Source organism: Scaptodrosophila lebanonensis, unplaced genomic scaffold (assembly GCF_003285725.1).
Source record: "Scaptodrosophila lebanonensis strain 11010-0011.00,11010-0021.00 unplaced genomic scaffold, SlebRS2 tig00000001-arrow-pilon, whole genome shotgun sequence".
Lineage (NCBI taxonomy): Eukaryota > Metazoa > Arthropoda > Insecta > Diptera > Drosophilidae > Scaptodrosophila > Scaptodrosophila lebanonensis.
This window is the reverse complement of record NW_022060529.1, coordinates 9437179-9458054: the sequence shown is the minus strand read 5'-3', so window position 1 is coordinate 9458054 and position 20876 is coordinate 9437179. Positions and strand designations below refer to the sequence as shown.

The following is a 20876-nucleotide window of genomic DNA, read 5'->3' as shown; positions in this document are numbered from 1 at the left end:
GGGCATGGGATCAAGTGAATGTGTTAGAGAATGTCAAATGCTTTTGCGAGGAATTCCCAATTCTTAACACGGCCGATAAGCAATTAAAGGAAATTGTATTGGTTTAACCCATTCTATTTAGTATAAGCATTTACAAGAGGCCAGCGCTTTACGTCAGTCATCATGAGTTTGAATTTTTCCATTGGCCCAGTTGAGGTGCGTGCCACGTCCAGGCAGCTGAGGAGAGTTGGCTGCGAGTTATCAAACAAACACACCATATGTATCTACGAGTACATTGTCTATAAACCACATGATGATTTTCCAAAGGAAAAGAATACTTCACTTGATGTTTGTGTGAATGTACGTGTATATGCTACCTGCACGCTAACCATTGGCGCTCTGTAATCTAAAGAAGATTTCGATAAGATTGACAGTCAACTGGTCGACTAGAAATTCAGCCCACCACCGGTGCTGGAGTCAATGAGCAGCGCTCGCACCACACCGCACCGCACCGCTCCGACTCTGTCGTTGACGATCAAGTGGCGCTTGGACCGCAAGCGCGAGCGCGAGCGCGAACGAATATCAAAAGCAATATAAATTGAATCCCAGTACGGGCCAAGCGCTCAGTCCGAGTGAAATTGTTGTGCGGAACGTAACGGTACCGAACGAGGCGGGCGAATGCAACATCCAACAAATGCATTTTCTGTTCCGGACTAATGTGATAACTTTTCCTCAATCGATTCTCTTGCCACCGCACGAAAACCAAAAAAAAACAAGAACACACACCAACAATTGACACGCAGTATTTAAAAGGTGCATAAAAAATAAAAATAAAAAAGTGCCGCGAAACGTGAACAAAGTTGAAAAGTATTGTACACATAAATAGATATATACATATATGTACATACATATACCGTCAACTCGCGACAAGACCAGTCATTGTCTTCTAACTAATTTTTTAAGAACTTATTTATATCTAATTGCTGAAAAGTCAAAATGAAGTTGACATTTTGTGGCCATAACAAAAACTCAACGGCAATGGAGAGTTCTCAGAAATCGGTAACACCCGCAGATACGAAGGCCAAGGAAGAGGCTGCAACGGGCACAAGTGAGTAAAAGTAAAAATGCAAGTGATTTCAGATCACACAACTGTACATTCTAATGCAAAAAGCACTTGACACCTTTCATTTCAACAAATTACAAAAAAGAAACACGTTTTGTTTTGTAGTGGCGCGCGTTGCTGTTTTTTTTTTTTTTTTTGCTTTGATTCGTGTGTCAAATACCCGCTATTATATATAAATTAAAAGGAGGAGCTTCGTATGAACTGTTTATTACGAAATATATAACAATAATTAGTAGTCTGATTTAAACCCGAGTCCCTGTACCGAGCTGAAGTGTAATAATAACAATGTTATGACAGCTGTAATCGCTGTCATTTTTCGGCACAGGTGCCAACTTCAAGTACTTGGCCTCAGACAGGAAGCTGGCGCAGTACTGCACGGCTATAAATCGTCAGAGCTCGAATGCAAATTGCTTCTCTGTTGTCTGATATTGAGCGGCGATGCGGTCTGAGCCCGACTACCAATAACAAAAGCATGCCAGCAGCAGTTCCCCAGCTGATCGACAAATAGACAGACAGACAGACAGGCAGACAAACAGATAGACAGTCTAATGTAACTGAGGCTCTAAATCCAGTAGCTGCACTAAACTGGATTGCATGAGTTAGGCAACAGACACAGATACAGTTGCTGAAACAAATACATATTTATGTAGTCGCGCGTTCTTTGAGTTAGTTAAAACAATTAGTGCGGCAGCCGGCCAGTGCCGTATATGGCAAAAACATAAATCGAACATTTTCACTATACATACAAGTATACGAGTAAATATATACATACGCACTATCTGTGTGCAATGTTAATGTTCCTGTTTGACTAAAATGTGGCTGCCAGGGGAGATACGTTAAGCTAAACGTGCTCAGAAAATGATGTCCTGCTTTTCATCAGCTTCAGCTTTGATTGGTTTCAACTCCAATTTTAATTGTATCTTTAGAGGCATCATCTATGCAGCCAAACAGTCGATAATTGTTTTCGACAATTTATAAAATTTTCCATTCCGTTTTTTTGCACGTTTAGGGAGATCCCCCTTTGGTTTTGAAATAATTTATATGCTTGTGACATCGATCGCCGCTTTTTTTTATTTATTTTTATTAGCACTTCAAAAAAGTTTGAATATTTATTCGTATCTTCCGACAGAGCATAAATTATTGTGGTGTTGGCAGCCAATGCTGGTTTTAAATAAAATTTAAATGTTGCATTTGTAATCATGTACAACAACGAGTCAAGGTGGGTGAATTTCCACAAAATATTTAAATTTATTTGCAAGTCGGCGCCGTGTGTGGTCGTTGGATCGACCTAGGTCTAGGGGCATGCGCATGCGCATGCGCAAGGTAGACGTCTGGCGCCCGTTGCCGACACAAGGCGCAAACATGCTCAGATATTAACGGTAGCAATATACTTGTATATGAGTAAACAAAATCAATTTAAGCGTGTTAGCCCGATTAACGACGTCACGGCTTTTCGACTTTGATAATATGCGAAACCCGATTTGCTAGTTTCGGTAGACAATAAACCATAACATGGCTAAAGAGCATGATATACCATGCACCACACTGATGATCAGAAATTGAGGCGATAAGTAGATACGTTATTCGCTGTTATTGCTAAAATGTATTGTTTTGACACACTTTCCTTCGTTCGGAAATGATAACGATAAGTCTAACTTCCACTACATGGTCAGCTGCCATTAACTTGGCCAGCAACACTCGACTGTGGCTTACTATCTTAAGTATTCCATGTTTACCTGATAGACATTTCAAAGTCAATGGGTGATTTTATTTTTATCAGATTTAGAGGCAATATTTGCGCAATAAAAGGGGCTTCGGCAAATTGAATTGAGTTGAGCTCGAGTAGGCTAGTTATTTAGACACGCTTCAAGCATTTGAAACTGTTGAGCCGTTGTGGGAAAAACTTAATGCTGTTAATTAATCAAATAACAATCATCTAACTTAGCTCAATTAACTTAAACACGCGCCAACTGTCAGTTTTAGATTAAAAGCTCACAAAGCTTATAAATATAATGAGCGAATTAATTGTTTAATTATAAAATACTTAGACCTATTTATGAAAGACTACTTAAGGTCTGTATAAACAGTTAGTGATGAAAGTTGGTTAGTTCTTGCGACTTGGAAATTCGGAAAAAAAAATAAAGTATCAACGAACTAAAAAGCTAACGAAATCAAGCATCATTTATTTTAAAGATATTTTATCAATCAATGTATTTACTTATTTTATGTTTATTGTGTTTTGATAGAATTTATTATTTTTTGTAATTGGTTGTACCCCTTATATTAAGAAATAGGTGTTTATTCTTATGCGCTTAAAACTTCACTTTAAAATTTAATTAAATTTGAAATACAAAAGTATCTAATAAATAGTAGAAAATCTTTTATCAATGAATATTGTTTTAAAATATATTTTTCGAACATATGTTTAAATCGCCCAAATCTGGGTTTCAACCAGAAAAGTTCATTACTTTTTTATAAACCGTTTTTGCACACCACTAGTTATAAACAACATACCAGCTTTCGTTACCAAAACAATAACAAAAGAGCTTTGTTGATCAAGTTCGAATTGAAGCTTTCTTCAAAGCTTTGCGGCACTGCCAACAGTAAAGATAGTATCAAGTTCAAGGCTTGTAATGTCCAACGGGGATTTTGAATTTGCAAATAACTGCAATAGATCGTAAATTATTTTTAAAAAAAATGTATTATGTTTATATTATGATTTATGCGACATCAACATTTGAAATATTATATTATTGATCGGCGTTATATATGTAATATCAGGGAAAGATCTTGATGGAAAAAAACGGCTACCTGGCAAGTAGTGCGTTAGGTACATTTGAAAATGCTAGGCTATTGATAAGTAATCGCGTAGGCTATTGATAACAAATCGCCTATCAGCTATTTGTAGTACCCAAGCACTTGTAAGGCCTTCTGGTAGGTATGCCGTTTATTTCCGCGCACCCACACAGTTGCAGGGACGCTCATTCTGACAGTACATGGCTGTCAAGATGCTTTGCGACTCAGCACTACAAGATGTTATATTACAAATATAAAATATCAGTTAGTGAAAAGGCTTCATGCCAAGTGGAAGTGCAACGCAGAGCAGTTTTCACAAGTCAGAATTAATTAATTCAGAGGCAACATGGCTAAAAATCGTCGCTTTGAAGATGAAGGTGTGTAGTGCGCATGGCTATGGAAACATTTGTTGTCTTACCATTTTAATAACTAGCCCGGTTCAGTTGAGTTAATAGAGAAACAAACACGAATTAATTATTATATTGCATAATATAGACTGATTATTTAGTAATTGTTACCATTTACGTTTCATTTTCATCTGAATCAGCTCTTAAATGCAATACCAAGCAGTTATAAATTGAATGCAAGTGAAAATTCGATTTAAAAAGCAAGACTTTTATTCTTTTCATCCCGCTTAGCACTTATCCAGAAAAGAAATAGTCATATAGGTGATGAAAAAATGAATGAAATTTGAAAATGAAAATTAAAGAAATTGATTAATCTGTTCAAAAAAATAATACGAAATTAAGTAAGGATAGTTATAGAAGTTCATGAAGTCCAAGCTATGTCCTGAATTATCGAATTATTGTTTTAGCATCAATGTAATGCTAACTATAATATTTTATAATGGTATATTTAAGCAATGCCTAATGGCAAGCCATACCTCTGTTCTGCACTTAATTAAATTTAGAAAATGTAACGCTTAAAGGTTTCATCATTCTCTACTAAAGTTATTTGGTTAGAAAGATAAGAAAGTATAATAAAGTCGAGCCCCCGTACATATGTTTAACTGTGGTGACGATAATTCCATTAACTTGTATATATGTACTTCCATATATTACATACCTCGTCTCAACACATCACGGCCAATTACACATTTCTACACTAAAGCGCACGACGCTATATATAGTACGAGATAAGAATTTGACTTAAAGTCAACAGTTAATGTTGGACTTTATTTGCACCTAGATCCGACTGAAATTGTAGATCCTGAGCTATGCAAATTGAAAAACAAAAACTAAACCGAACCAGCAGAGCAGCCACTAACTGTCTGGGTGAATGGAATATTTTTAATCATATTTCTTGGCCCATTATCTGCCGACTGTGCGTGAGCGCCACATAATAAATTAAACCGAAGTTCTAGGTTTAATATGCTCATGAAGGTAGGAGAAGTCTCTACATGCCCCCGGTTTGTGGTAATTCCAAAGAGTCGCGTTAAGTAAACATTTTCAAAATCTGTCAGGGAATGAAACACACACGCGCATTACATGCAGCGATGAGCTGATAGGAGTCTATTGATAGATCGATTGAAAGATTATACAAGTATTATTTACAATAAAATCAAGTTGACGTCCAATATCAGCCTTTCATTATACAAGCCAAGTGCGTCTTACAAACTATTTATGTGTATTTGTTTTCTCCTTTACTTGCATAGGTTCCGGACTCGGAGTGCGTCATTTGCAAATAGGTTTGCTCTTCTGCGGCCTATCGGTGGCTTATGCGTTGCGAGTGAATCTTTCGGTAGCCGTTGTGGCCATGACCGATTCAAACTCAGCCAATCCTGATTTCCCTGTAAGTATATATTCGAGATGTATTATATTATATAACAGGAATTCTAATTTTTAAATATGTACTATGTATTTAAATGTTTAGGAATATGACTGGTCGGAAAAGACAAAATCGTTGCTGCTGAGCAGCTTCTTTTGGGGCTATGTGATCACGCAAGTGCCTGCCGGTCAGTTGGCTCGCAAATTTGGCGGCAAAGTTATGATCCTTAATGGTCTCCTCATCTGCTCCATTTTAAACATATTGACGCCACTCTGCGCCAAGCTGGGAGGTTGGCAGCTAGTCTGCGCCCTTCGTGTTATTGAGGGTCTCTGTCAAGGCGTCGTATTTCCCTCCACCCACACCATACTCTCAAAATGGGCGCCACCTTCCGAACGCGCCACTCTGGGTACCTGTGCCTATTCTGGCAACCAGTTTGGTAAGACTTTCATTTTAATTTTCAAAGTATTAGTTAGTAATTTTATTTATTTACTTTAAAATTATAGGCACCATAGTTATGTTAGCCACCAGTGGTATCATCGCTTCCTCTTCTTTGGGCTGGCCCAGCATTTTTTATATCTCAGGCGGTATTGGCTGTGTGTGGGCCGTGATTTTCTTCTTTTGGGGAGCCAGCTCTCCCAATGACTACAAGAGCATTTCGGTGGAGGAAAAAAAACTAATTGAGATGTCGCAGGCCAACGAAGTCAGCACCGTACAGGAGCAGCCCGCAAAGAATCTCCGCACGCCCTGGTTAAGCCTCTTTACCTCAGCGCCATTCCTAGTACTGATCGTGGCGCATAGCACGCACAATTGGGGCTTCTGGACGTTGCTCACTGAAATACCGAGCTACATGAAGAACATCCTGGGCAAGGACATTAAGTCGAACGCGATGTTGTCATCGCTGCCATACTGTGCCATGTTTGTCATGTCTTTCGTGTTCTCTGCGATCTCAGCATATCTGAACAGCCACAAGTGCATCACAACAGTGACAAGCCGCAAGCTTTTCAATTCCATTGGCACCTGGATACCAATGATTTCGCTCGTTTGTCTCGGCTACGTAAATAGCGATCAAACTAACTTGGCTGTGGCACTTCTAACGATTACAGTGGGCATCAATGCCGCTACTTATCTGGGCTTCCAAATGAACCACATTGATCTGTCCCCCAACTTTGCTGGCATACTTATGGGAATTACGAATGGCGTGGCCAATATCATGAGCATTATTGCCCCATTAATTGTGGGCTTCATTGTGACGGACGAGGTAGGTCTCTAGCTCTCCCCTCCTCAAGTCTTCTGTGAAGATCTCATATTACAACTTTTGTTTCCTTCATTTACAGCACGATTCAGACCAGTGGCGCATTATCTTCTTTATCGCCGGTGGTTTCTATCTGGTTGGCAATGCACTCTTCGTTATCTTTGGTAGTGCATCTGTGCAAGAATGGAACGATCCGCCAGCAAATCCCCGGCTGTCCAAGCGCAACTCTACTCATGTAGAGTCCCAACATTAACTTTTGTATTTGAAAGTGTTGTTGGTCATCAATCAAGAGGAACCCCTAGTCACCTACTTAGTTCAATCTATGAGGCCGCTGGGTTCAAGTATAGTGCTGTTCGATCGGTCATTGTGCTCGACATGTGTTGTATAGATATGCAGGCAGTTCCATCGATGTACATATATTTTAATGATTGTGCTTTACGCAATGGATTTTAACATGTCTATGCATTTGTTTTAAGTTCTTTTTGCGCTTATATATTTATCGTTTTAGTTTTAATCTATAATTCCTAGTTTTAAGATTGTATAATTGAGAATACAAATTACACAAACAAATTTTCCCGTAAACTTTATCGTTTTTCACTGAAGCGGTATCTGAATGGAACGTCCATGATGATATCCTGTTTATTTCTAAAAATATGAAATCATTCATAATTAGAAAATGTTATAAAGATAAGCTACATGACTTAAAATAAGTAACAATCAGTAGCAGTATAGTACCTCTTTATAATCTAAAGTATTACTAAAAAAATATCATTAAAGTGGCATAGGTATGGCATAGGAATAGGGTGAGTACAGAGTATACAATGATCGGGCTTGATTGACTCTAACGTTCTATACATTCTTATCCGATGAAAACTGCGCATCTAAATCAAAGCTAATAATGGATATCTATCCACCTATCTAATATTATCTTATTTAAAAACCTACGAGTTAAAATCTTATATTTTGTTGGTTGGGATTTCGAACAGTCAAATTTTGCAGAAGCCTAGTGCTAGTTTCTTATACATATGTATATACAATATTTACAATGATTTACATGAAAAATGAAATTATATTTTATGATATATATTATATATTCTATACAAGGGATCTTGTGGGGAGATCCTTTGGATGGCACTTCTTCAGTCTTCTCTTCTTAGGTTTGGACAGGAGCCGCCTCGCTAGTGCGTTGGGGTGACTGTCGCTTCTCGTAATTGCTTGCGTGCACTTGAATGACATCGCCAACCTTGGGGACACATAAGTCTCTTTCGATGTCCCTAGTGCGCATATACCAGGGAGCGTTGCATATTTTTCTCAGTATTTTAGCTTGCGCAACTCCTATTTTGTTTAAGTTTCTTTTACATAGGTTTGAATGCAGAAGAGCCTTCTTATTTTGTTGCATACTTTTAGGATGGCCACAGATTTAAAAGTAGATATTCAAGTGCCACAGAAATGCCTGCAATTCCATTTGAGCTTATTTTCTGTTTTCCTTTTAACAGCCCGATGCTAATTGAAATTTCACTTGTAAATTTATTCAAGAAACTGTTTATGGATATTTTTACATACTTTAAGGAATCCCACTATGTTTGAGTCAGGGTTAGATTAACTAATGTAATTCAATTTAATATTAATAGTTGTATGAATGTATGTTTAACCCACAAACTTTTGTTTTGCAAAATATTTAATGTAATGAGCTATTTCAGAAGGTACACTTTTGAACACTGCAGTGTACATTTTTTAGTGGCCAAAAAAAGCCCCGCAATATAATAGTTTTGGAAAACGTGATTTCCAACGTACAAAACAAATAAAAGCTCGTCTTATATTAGCGTAAACCACATGGTGGCTTCTACCAAAAACAAGTCAAGTCGCCAAATACAAAATAAAGTCGTTTAATCAATTAAATGCAGTCGGAAGTTTTGACAACCAGCCATAAGTCAACACTTGCGGCACAAACAGTAAAAATTGCATGCCACTTTATTTTATGTTGTTCTGCCGTTTATGAAAATATCAACACTTTACCAGACTAAACCTCGTATCATAAATAATCTAAAACAAGCTTTGCTAATCATTGGGCCAGATAAAATAGCAATAAAGTAGAAACAATAAACAAACAAAAAAGCAGAGAAATACAAATAGGGCACTAAACTACGAAGGAACAGGGGGCCGGCCGTTACGATTGCCTTTGTACATTTACGAATCACGTGAAGCATTCGGGTTCGTCGAGCTGAATGTGAGCGAAACGTGATCAAAGATCAAGAACATGTGGTCGCGGAGTAGAGAGCAGAGAGCGAGAGTGAGAGTCGTTTTGCTGTACAGTGCAACAGTGCAAGAATGTATACGTGTATTTGTGACAAAAATAACAACAATTTAACATATGCATACATGTGTATGTAAATACGTACACTCAGACAAACATGTTTTCTAGATTTAGAACAAGGCCAACAAATTACAAACATTTTATATTTTCAAGAAATACTTTTCATAAAATAAAACATAAGAACCTAGAAAAAATATCATTGTATTATCTAAACCCACTCCACAGGCAAAACTAACATGAAAATGAATGTAAATATGTAAAAATTCTATTACGCTGTGAATCAAAGAAAAATTAATACTAAAAATAATAAAGAACATAAAATATATAGCAACACTAGAGTTTAAATAAGTACTTTGTACTTTCCAGAAAATATTTTCTGGTTAAAGGAAAAATGTACATTTGTTTATAGAAGGAAATGCTCTTAAAGAGTATTCGAATTTCTCAATTTTTCTGAGTGTATAAGTATGTACTTATATTACAACTGTTACTCTTTGTTGTTGTGTTGGTACTGGCAGTTGCTCTCAACTTTGGCGCTCGGTGCTGCCGAATTCTATTTTGCTATTTGTTATTTTTGCTTATAAATTCATTTCTGAATTCATTTATCACTTTTATTTTATATGGTTTCTTGTTGCTCGAAGGCAGCCTGTGCCGTTGGTAGCAATTGTGGTAATTTAAATTTAGTGCCGAATACACATACATACATACATATAATAAGTAAAAACGTTTCTCATTGTTTTTATCATTATTTTATGTCAAGTCATTGAGTTTATTCCGGTAAAATAAGTGTTAAACATATTAAAAAGCTCAAATGGGGATATAAAAGTTTAGTGTTGTTGTAGATTTTTATGTAGATTCGCCCAAAAATTAGCTGTAATTATAAATTAGGTTGATAGTCCACCGCAGTGCTGATCTTTATACACTCCCCTGTAAATTACTGTTGTCACTTAATTTGCTATCTCACTAAACAATTGTACGCGAAGAGAAATGATACATAGCTTTTACTACAACGTCACGTGTGGGATATTGTAAAATGACTAAGTGGGACAGCGAAGAAGATGAGATAGAATTTGTCCAAGCAATTTTATAAATTTTATAGCCAATTTAGTGGGAAACTAATAAATTTGTTATACCTTATCCCAGTCACGAGCTGTTTGTATATGAAGAGCCCGACACATTTTATTTCATTTTTATAACTAACAACGCATTTTCCTGACTAAAGTGTTATTGTTTTTGTGCTATATTTAATCAAGACATTGTATATGTACACAATATGTATGCACATAAATATACTTATTTCAGCAATCACACGCTCAACGCTCACTGTGCCAAAAACAAATAAAAGAGCTAAGAGAAATATGTATATAATTAGATTTTTGGCGGTTGATTCTAACACCCACATAGATGGCCGGTCGCACGCTCAAAGTCAAAAAAAGTAAAGTCTAAACTATATACATAAGTACGAGTATATGTAATTACCCACCCATGGCAAATATTTTGTAATTAAAATTTTTTTACAACTTTTCCTGCCCGGAAACTCAAAATTGTTGTCTTTGACAAGCTGCCATCTGGCTAGTGTTACGAATGCCAACTATTTATAGTTTTCCTTCTTAATTGGGTGTGTCGACTGTTGCAGGTGCTAATAAAATGTTTGTTTACCGACACGCCCACAGCGTGATCGACTTGTCACAATTCCCAAACTTTCCATGGTCCAGTGGGGGCGGCACTGTTTGAAAGCAAACAAGAGCGGCATCTTGCTAATTGAGGCTGTATTACATTCCAGAATGTCAATCGAACAATTGTACAATTGACACAATATGTACCTGCAATACCATTTGAATATAATACTATACACAAATACGAAGCAATGCAAATTGTTATATTTAAGTACAATTCAATTATAGTCCTTAGTTCAATTATTTATGCCGACAACTCTATCTAATAAACAATTTGCATTAGCACTTAGATGTATCTAAAATTTGATAAACAAGATTATACAATGGCTTAAGCCTTTGGAGGCACGACTATGGCCAACAAAAAAAAGTGAATGAGACAGAGGCCGCCATTTGCATTTTATGGCCGTATGGGATATGGAAAAAAAACAGAGCAATGACCGATTAATTCAAATAAATTGGTGCCAGAGACTTGCTTGCACCTAAGATTTACTTTTGGGATTGGCTGCGAATCATGTGCATCTAATAATAATGTACATAATTCCTACAACTTAGATCTCTCATTATATTGTGTTTGTCCTAAAGGAACACAGGGCGAATACGTAATTAAATGTAAATGCGATTATGATTGTGGGTGATGCATACCACCAATCCACCATTCGTTATCACATAATTATCAATTGAAAAATGTACCACTGACAGCTGTAAATTTCCACTACAGTTTATATCTAATTTCCACACAACGCCGGTCATGAGCCTGACAAGCTGCCTTTTAATTACAAGACCCTCCGCTTACGCTAAAATGTCATCCCAAGCTGCAAATGAGATGCGGGTGTGTTTAAGTAAATTTATTTACTTTTCGCTACAATATAGTAAGGCGGTCGCCAACCACCTGATCTCGGTCGCAGATACATCCGTTGGACCCACACCAAGTCATCGCATTTGACGTCAAGCGTTTGATAAGCGTTAACAGAACGCTGTAGTTGGCTTTAATAAAGCCATTTCTCGCTGATAATGATGCACTGATTAGATTTATTCGATTATGTCAGCCTTCCTGTCACATTATCTGATATTCCAGCGCCATTTGCTGTCATTACCATTTTTTTCTGGGGTTATTCTTTTGACAAACTCCTTATAATATTATGATATTGCCACAAATGCGATGATAATAGGTACAAAATTAGCCTTAAACGTTCAAATTTTACTAATCCGCTACGAGTATAAGCAAGTATAAATTTTATGGAGTTTTAATAAATTGTCAAGCTATATAGGAGACATAAGAATGCTTATAATAGATGATTTTTTTATTTGCTGATATGCTTTTTTGTTTAGTGGTCAAAGAATTTAATAAGCCACTTGCTTATTGCTAAATTGATAATTCTATTTACCTCGATGTATTTGCTTTTAATCGCAGCGAACGTGCTACAAAACGTGTGCCTCACGTCCCACGAGTCAAAAGCCTTGCGCTGCTTTAGATGGCATATCTTATCAATGGTGTTCTCTTTAACGGCGAATCAATGCTCGAAATATATGAATGTACCCACATTTGGGTGATAATGGTTAATAACTCTGTCGGTTCGGGCTTTGCCATGCCTCACGTTTTGTCCCAATGCATTATCAGCAGTAGAAATTCGTAGCGTTCCCTCAGAATGCTTACGTTTTTAGTCTGTATAGTACATATGTATGTATGTATAATGTATCATACTGATAAGCCAAACTAAATTTTCTTTAAATAGTTTGTTTGCTTGAAATAACCATTATATTGATACGTTGAACAAACTCAATAAACTCAAAGACAAACTCTTAATTAAATGCCAAATGCATTCCTAGCCTGTAGAAATTAATGACAAGGAAGGGCATTTCAATTTCAAATATAAATCACGTGCAAAATAATTATTTAAATTATGTGAGAACTTGCGTAAGTCTCTATTCCTTACTATTTTCAATAAATTAAAAGCAAATACTTACCTAAGAAAATGTGTCTTTACTCTTTGAAATGTTAAAAATATTTTTAATGAGAAATATTACTAAGCAGCGATGATGATATGTACGAATATACATATGTATGTACATAAGTATATGTACGAACGAAAAATATAATAAAAAATAGGTTGTTTATTAACGTTTTTAAGTAATAAATTCAGGGAAAACAAAAAAATGTCAAAGTCCAAATCAAAATTCAGAATTTTATAAAGAAAATGGAAGGTTCTATGCAATTTTTCACTTATGTCAGAAGATATATATGAATTAAGAAGCAGCTTACGAATACATTATCTGAGGAGCAATTTACAAATAGATTATTTGCAGACTGGATTTTTCTTAATTATATCCTATATAATATTTGCCTTATCTAAGACAAAAAAATAATAATAATAAAGTCATAGCCCAGAAAATTTATGGTATTCACCACAGTTTCTAGACTAGGATTTTTAAAATCTAGTCTATAATACATGACCAGTATTTAACAACGTTCTGTAGGCCTTTAATTTTCCAAATTTAAAATGAAGAAAATTTTCATATTTGCTAATTAAAATATTTAAATTGGGACTAATTAAAGATCAATATTTAAGCAGCATTTAATCCACATTTCGTGAATGTAACTTAAGAGATTAACCAAAAGTATGTAAGCCTAAAATAAAAGAAGGCATAAACTTGTCATTGCCTGGCTTCGGGAGATGCTGCTCGCCAAGACCTAGCCTAGGCCTTATAGTTCTGGTTGTTAAAGGGTTCATACAGACATACAGTCCGATCGATAGACGAATCTAGGTATGTAGTATACACCTAAGTATGTGTATTTGTATGCTTTTTGGGGCGTAATTCAATTTTATTAATTACCAATTAATTATTAGTAATTATTGATGTACTTAGTATGTGAAATTAAATCACAAAAAAATTAATGCAAATAAAAATATAATTTTATTATTATTTCGCCCTTTCGGCATTACATTGCCTTATTTGTGTCTATGAAGCCCCATTACACTTTAACACTGATCTTCTCATTCTACATCGCTTTTTCACACACACTCTCTCTCTCAATCCTTTAATAAATTTAATAAATTCTTATCACAAAGAACATTACTATAGATAGATTTATTTTTTTTATTAATTTATTTTTAGATTTAATTGTTAAGAGTACAAAAAAGTGGTATTGGTGCGGACAGTATCAGTTTATCTAAGCTGGAAAATGATGCAAGCTTTTACATTCTTTAGATACACAAATTACAGATACGCTACAAATATCAATAAAAACTGTGACAAATTTCAGTACCTTTCAAAACAATAATACAGGCCAGTAAATGCGTCGCGGCAAATGTAAACATAAGCCTACAAACTAGCTACAGGTAACAGAAAAAACTCTGAAATTCTAACGCTGAGTATTTTCCGAAACAACAACAACAACAAAAGGACAGACGCCAGAAAGAGCAACTAAGTGGACAGACGGCCAGAGTGCAAGCTACCAGTTACATGTGTACATACATATGTACGTATATACATACATATATATGTGCATACTTCACTGATAACCGACAGTGGCCGCGCGCGTGTGTGTGTGTGTGTGATGCTCGGTGTCTGCATTGTAATGTTTACATACTATATGCCGGGCCCTGAGAGCAAGCACAGAGCCAACGTGTACAACAGCACAAACAAACACACACACATGGTACTGCTGTCGGTTTACTGATAGCAGCGACTAGTATCACATGTGTGCGCAGCCCCTCTCAGCCTGAATATAGCAACAGTAATAACAACAACAACAACACTAAAGTCAAACAAAGTTCCTCACAGTTCTTGCCACCGACGCAGTCACAGTCGCAGCCGCTGCAACAGATACTCTCTCAACGCTGACGCCGTCGTTGTAGTTGTCGTCCCGAGCGAGCCTCCGATCATATTTATAAAAGAATCGTCGCCGGTAGTGTTTCAAGTAGTCGCTCGCTAGATCGCTTCTCCTCACAATCAATTCGCGCGCGTATGGCTCGTTCGGTTGGTGGACAAAAGGAAAATTCACTACGCGATACAATCAGTGATAGCTAAATACATACATGCATAAATAAATATTTAAATATAGGCATAGGATATAGGTGTATTTTGTAGAAAATTTACGTTCCACCTAACCCACGTTTAATTAACATTAAAACATACGGCTATAAAGATCAACGCATGCCTCGCTTGATGTTCACGAAGTGACGGTATTTTTCCAAACACGTGTGGAAAAGTGAAAAATCGAGTATTCTTTTATAAATTTCGAAAGACGAGCTAATTTATTCGGACCGCAAACATGACTTCTATTCTGAACATGGTCAGGAGGAATCAAAAATACGCCAATGGTAAGTTCAGATTCCGTCTTATCATTTCTTATATGAGTATAGAGCCTTTACGCTTGCACACGTATCTGGGCCGTGATTATGTAAATACTTGTAGGTATCACCCAATATGTAAATGAAATAGCGATTTTGTATATGTAATTTATAATTTACAGCACAATTTCTTAAACACTGTAGTATTCATATATTGTTTGCATGCTTGATCGGTTGCCCGATTTGTTGCCGGAAGTATAAAGAATAACTGTGAGCAATGCAGCGGCAATCATTTTATTATTTTACAGTCTTAGTCTGTCACAACTTATATATTTTTTTTGATTTTATAAACAATATGCATTTAGTAAGTAAAAAGTTGCGGTAACAACAATTGAATCTGGCCGGGTTGGTCCATGAAGCAGTAAATATGTGCATTTAAAAGGAGTGATATTTAAGGAAAGGGAAAAACAACACAAATACTATATATTGACATTTTTTTACTGCACATCATATTTGCATGCGTGCATAGATATTTTTATAATTATTTATGTACTAATGTGACGACCTCCACTGGGTGTGCACATTGACAACATCCTTCGCTCGCTTTAAATTTATTCCCCCATTTTCATTTGCTCGCAATGCACACGTGCAACTAAATCAAAATATATGCAAGTACATATATATTGTGCCAAATATTTAAAATTTAAAGTATCTTTGAGTTTAACAAATGTTTGGCTTATCATTTTTTGAATATAGTAGGTTTGTGCAAAGTAGGAGCCCACATTCAATACAAATTTCATCGAAATCGGTAAATTGTAAGAAAAGTAAGCGATAAATTTCACTCCAGTATTTTTTTTCTTCTACTATGGGCGCACAAAACTCAGCGTTTGGGTACAGGGTATTTCACTGTCGGGCTTACGCGACTGTAGCCTTCTTTCTTGTTTAATTTCATTTTGTTGCCCAAATCTCCGGCTGCAATTAGCCCGTTGCCTAATAAATAATATATATGTATAAATTAAAAAACAAATGAAAATGATTTGAGAATTCGCCTTTAATAAATTACCAAAATAATGTTTGTCTTTTGTTTCTAGACAAAACAATTAAATTATAACGCGTAGCTATAGATCACGTTTTCAGCAGCGGACTGCAGGTGATTCGTCAAGGACACTTTTAAGATAATGCCGCGATTTGGAGCTTAGCAAAATATCGAACACAAATATGTACTTTTGTTATTTCTTTTACCTTCACTATCTTCTCAATAACATACATACAACTCTGATAAGGAACGGCTATAAAGCCTCTAAAGGCAAACACAATAAAATATTACAAGTTACACTATGCACCAAAAAATAATCGCAACGTTTTGTATATCATAATATTATTATTCCATCTGCTCTGTGAGGCTGAAATCAAGAATTTCATTGTTGTATTTAAAAAAACAAAGAACCCTTTATATTTGCAGTACTTATAGCTCTGTTTTACTTTGTTCGATTCAGACTCTATTAATAACGCGTTTCGGTACACTTCTGCTATCAGTCCCCATGTTATGAATGTGAATGTCCTTCAATGATTATAATGTTAATCAGTCAATCGGTCAGTACCTAATTAGGCATTATATTGCGAGAGAAACCGATATATTCGTATCTTATTATAGCGCCTTATAAATGCTTCAGAAATACATTTACAATCGTTCGTAAATTTTATGAAAATATTGTTACCATTTCCATTTATTTTAAACCTAATGGTCTGCTGCACGTAGAATTAAATAGCAAACATACAATATTTTATACCGACCTTGAACTCAACTTTGTGGCTGTTCTTCCGTTCCAATGCTGCATACATATGTATGTATATACCTACATAAATAAATGCTTAATTATGTACATACATATATGTACTGTTGTATTATCACATTACGGTTAGAACAACGCATGCATATAAATTAAAACAAATAAAAATAAAGCAAATACCAAAAAGCGTTATTAAAACTGTCACGACACGTCAGACGCACGCTGAACTGTCTCGGCCAGTTATCTTGACCATAAATTTGTAAATAACGCCTTGCTTTAAAATTTGGTAAGAGCTTAAAATGCGTGCATGTGCGTGAATCGCCCGAAAAGGTTAAAAATAAATATGGAAATTAAGCAAATAAATCTTAAAAACACAATGTCGAAGATGCTGCGAAAATAATGCAAATATTATTGCCATGTTAGTGAGTTAGAGAGTTCAATAAAATGTACTCACAATAACCACATAAACATAATTTTTATGAACATATAATATAAATGACTGCAGCAATATTGGCATTGATGGCTTAGAAAACTGTCGAGTTCAATAGACCGGCCCGGCCGGCCACCTTGTAATGCCAACGCAATTTTGTGGCGAATTATAGTGTTAGTTGGTTACAACAGCGTTGCAAGGTTGCTCTCTTGAAAATCATGTTTCGCCTAATCACATACATGCACTACATATACATGCTTGTATGTATTGGCCAGCAGCTGCCTAAAAGAAAAAACCATGTATGGCTAAAGAGTTCTAAAAATAATCCACTAATAAAAGTAAGCCATCTTTTGCAACCGCAAAAAATCCCCTTTTCGGGCAGCCTGCAAATCGTAAAACAAGTCAATAAAATGCCAAATGCACACACGATCGCCTCTGCCGCCTCCCCTCCCTCAACTAGAGTTGCAAGCAATCACGATCACGTGCGTCCGATGCGCCTCAGCCGACAATATCGGCCGAAACAGGTAGTTGTAGTACAGCACCGTCTGCGGACATTGCATTTCATTGAAGAGATGAGGCACATGGCTGGGCTAATTCGCTACTGGAATGCCTCAACGATACTCTGGCACAATCTTTTAGTATTTATAAATAAACGCGCACCATATAGACTAGCCAAATGAGTATGAAAGCTTGGGTCTATAAACAATTATTTATACGAATTCTGCAACTACTTTCATCTATTAAAATCGGTCGCGCGACTAGGTCCCAATAGATTGTCAGATAAGCCGGCGTTTGGTTTGTTTTTATACGTACATCTGTATATTTTTGAATGTTCATTTTTGAGTGATGTTTTGAGATGTTTTCGAAACGTACGTTGACGCGGCTTGACTTTCAAAACGTTGCAAAATGCCGCCGCGACCGAAAGCAGATCCTGTCCCTACAAAAGGTCTCGGTGCCAACAGTATATTTGCAATATGCGGCGGAGGCCAACCAGTTTTTGAAACTTATTTTATTTCTGCTTGACAGCAAAGTCTATAGCTGAGAACTATGGGAACTTATTTATAATCTCGTCCTTTACTTCCAGAGAAACTCATTGGCGTGCGACATATTCAATGCATCCTTAGCTTCTTCTGTTTGTCACTCGCGTACGCGTTGCGCGTAAACCTCAGCGTTGGGCTCGTGGCCATGACCGATAAGGACGATTTTAATGAGACCGAGATCCTTGGCAATAAGCCACGGTTCCTAGGCATCGACATTAATGTAAGTATTTGGAAGATTGATTTTTTTTAAATTAATACTTATATTAATTGTATTTTTAACAGTACTATGACTTCACCGAGACGCAAAAATCATTGATGTTGAGCAGCTTTTTCTGGGGCTACATATTCACACAAGTACCGGGCGGCTATATCGCCCAGCGTTACGGTGCCAAGATGATCCTGTTAGTGGGCCTAATAATTTGCTCCATATTGACAATTCTGACGCCATTTGTTATTGCTCTTGGAGGCTGGCAGGGACTATGTGCGGTGCGTGCATTGGAGGGCCTTACGCAGGGCGCTGTCCATCCAGCAACCCATACGTTGTTGGCCAAATGGTCACCAGCTAAGGATCGCGGCATGCTCGCTACCATTTGCTATTCTGGAGCTCAGTTCGGCACGATTCTAATGCTGGGCACAAGTGGCATCATTGCTGAGTCATTTATGCGCTGGCCGGGCATCTTCTACATATCTGGCATCTGCGGTTTTCTGTGGGCGGTGTTTTGGTTTTTCTTCGCTGCCAGCACGCCCGATAAGAATCGTTATATTTCGCCAGAGGAGCTCAAGTATATTGAGGACTCGCGCAGTGCGGGCAAGGTGCACGCCGGAACTGAGTTAGCTCCCACACCCTGGTTTGACATATTCATCTCAATGCCATTCCTCTCTCTACTTGTCGTTCACTGCACACACATGTGGGGATATTGGACACTCCTCACCCAAATACCCAGTTACTTGAAGAATATTTTCGGAGTGGACATGAAGTCGAGTGCATTGCTGTCTTCACTTCCTTATGCGGTTATGCTTGTTCTGAGCTTCTTTTTCGTGTGGATATCTAAGCTGCTGCAGAAAAAAGACTCGCTGTCTTTATCCTTTAATCGCAAGCTCTTTAATTCAATCGGCCATTGGATACCCATGATCTCGCTCATCGCTTTGGGCTACGTGCCGTCCAATCACTCAAACGTGGCCGTGGCTCTCCTGACGATTACTGTGGGCATCAGTGCAGCCACTTACCTGGGCTTCCAAGTTAATCACATTGATCTGTCGCCAAACTATGCAGGCACATTGATGGGCATTACGAATGCTGCGGCAAATATTGCAAGTGGCATTGCTCCATTGGCCTCGGGGGCCATAGTCCAGGATCCGGTAAGTTTGGAAGCATGCCTTCGCATTGAGAACTTTTATTTATTTATTATATTTCCACAAAATCCAGAAAAATATTAATGAGTGGCGTCTAGTGTTCTTCTTGGCTGCATTCTTCTACTTTATCGGAAACTTGATGTTCGTGGTGTTCGGAAAGACCGATGTGCAGTGGTGGGACTCGCCCAACGATCTATCTATATCTATCTATATAGAACAAGAGGTGCCTCTGACAACGAAAAAGGAACAAGAGCGCAATAATGCCTAGGATACCAAAGGCACTCATTCAGACTTAAGATTAAAGACTCTCCTCACCATGTTAGTGCTTTTACATATGTAAATATGGACTTAAATGATTTTTTACTGTTAAATAGAAATTTAAATGCCATTGATCGCGAACTTCCATTAGCGATATGTTAAAATAGTTTTTAGGTATAGAACAGTAAAAAAAATTGCTTGTAATCTTTTATGAGCGGTGTACATACATAGTATTACATACATATGTACATATAAAATCAAAGTTCATGGTGAAAAATAGCTTGTATTTTCTTATATACACATGTACTTATATACACATAGTACATGAAATACATACAAACATATACATATAAATATGTAAATAGAAACAAGAAATATCTTTGCTTATACGTAATTTCTACAGATATTTTTATTCTTGTGAAATTTTTTAAGACATATGTACGTTACGTAGTTACTTAAAAGTTAAACACAAACTTGTGATAAATAAAATTAAATAAAAATACAAACGAGTCAACATGAATGAACCTAAATAAATCTCTAATGGAGAAGTTCAGTTGCAATCATGTTGGCTTAAGGTTATACATATATAAAACCTATGCTCAAACAATTAATGTCTAAAACTCTTTTGTAATAGTTGATACATTTCTATATTTAAATTTTGCCAGTACGGCCGCGTTGTTTTTGCATGATGTTTTGCAGCCCTGCAGTTACGTAGTGTATTACAATTCAGTTACGTTCAAATTTTTGTAAATATGTGAAAAGGAGATTATTATATAGTTGCAATAGATGAAAGAATATTTTTTCACACT

The 20876-nt window shown here is 36.6% G+C and overlaps 2 protein-coding genes across 4 annotated transcripts; both read left to right on the top strand.

The window, feature by feature from the left end:
• The first annotated feature begins 612 nt into the window (after window positions 1–612).
• On the top strand, window positions 613–7499 carry LOC115626545 (putative inorganic phosphate cotransporter). 2 transcript variants are annotated; one of them, XM_030521926.1, is made up of 5 exons: window positions 613–1087; window positions 5553–5689; window positions 5771–6101; window positions 6169–6923; window positions 7000–7499. In XM_030521926.1, the coding sequence occupies exons 1-5, from the start codon at window positions 976–978 to the stop codon at window positions 7168–7170; spliced, it is 1506 nt and encodes a 501-aa protein (XP_030377786.1). In that variant the 5' UTR covers window positions 613–975; the 3' UTR covers window positions 7171–7499. The 2 variants fall into 2 exon arrangements, with proteins under 2 accessions (XP_030377786.1, XP_030377794.1); XM_030521934.1 differs by lacking the exon at window positions 613–1087 and adding an exon at window positions 4175–4275.
• A 7350-nt stretch (window positions 7500–14849) lies between these two features.
• LOC115629087 (putative inorganic phosphate cotransporter) lies at window positions 14850–20208 on the top strand. Of its 2 annotated transcripts, none has more exons than XM_030525403.1 (4): window positions 14850–15226; window positions 18501–18676; window positions 18739–19815; window positions 19883–20208. In XM_030525403.1, exons 1-4 carry the CDS (start codon window positions 15178–15180, stop codon window positions 20075–20077), a joined length of 1497 nt encoding a protein of 498 aa, XP_030381263.1. In that variant the 5' UTR covers window positions 14850–15177; the 3' UTR covers window positions 20078–20208. The 2 variants fall into 2 exon arrangements, with proteins under 2 accessions (XP_030381263.1, XP_030381273.1); XM_030525413.1 differs by lacking the exon at window positions 14850–15226 and adding an exon at window positions 18308–18362.
• Window positions 20209–20876: the final 668 nt, after the last annotated feature.

Excerpts from the sequence above, each read along its gene's own strand:
- LOC115626545 (XM_030521926.1), top strand. The coding sequence starts at position 976 with ATGAAGTTGACATTTTGTGGCCATAACAAAAACTCAACGGCAATGGAG. Across the intron at positions 1,088-5,552 it reads AGAGGCTGCAACGGGCACAA|GTTCCGGACTCGGAGTGCGT; the intron begins GTGAGTAAAAGT and ends TTACTTGCATAG. Across the intron at positions 6,924-6,999 it reads GCTTCATTGTGACGGACGAG|CACGATTCAGACCAGTGGCG; the intron begins GTAGGTCTCTAG and ends CTTCATTTACAG.
- LOC115629087 (XM_030525403.1), top strand. The coding sequence starts at position 15,178 with ATGACTTCTATTCTGAACATGGTCAGGAGGAATCAAAAATACGCCAAT. Across the intron at positions 15,227-18,500 it reads GAATCAAAAATACGCCAATG|AGAAACTCATTGGCGTGCGA; the intron begins GTAAGTTCAGAT and ends CTTTACTTCCAG. Across the intron at positions 19,816-19,882 it reads GGGCCATAGTCCAGGATCCG|AAAAATATTAATGAGTGGCG; the intron begins GTAAGTTTGGAA and ends CACAAAATCCAG.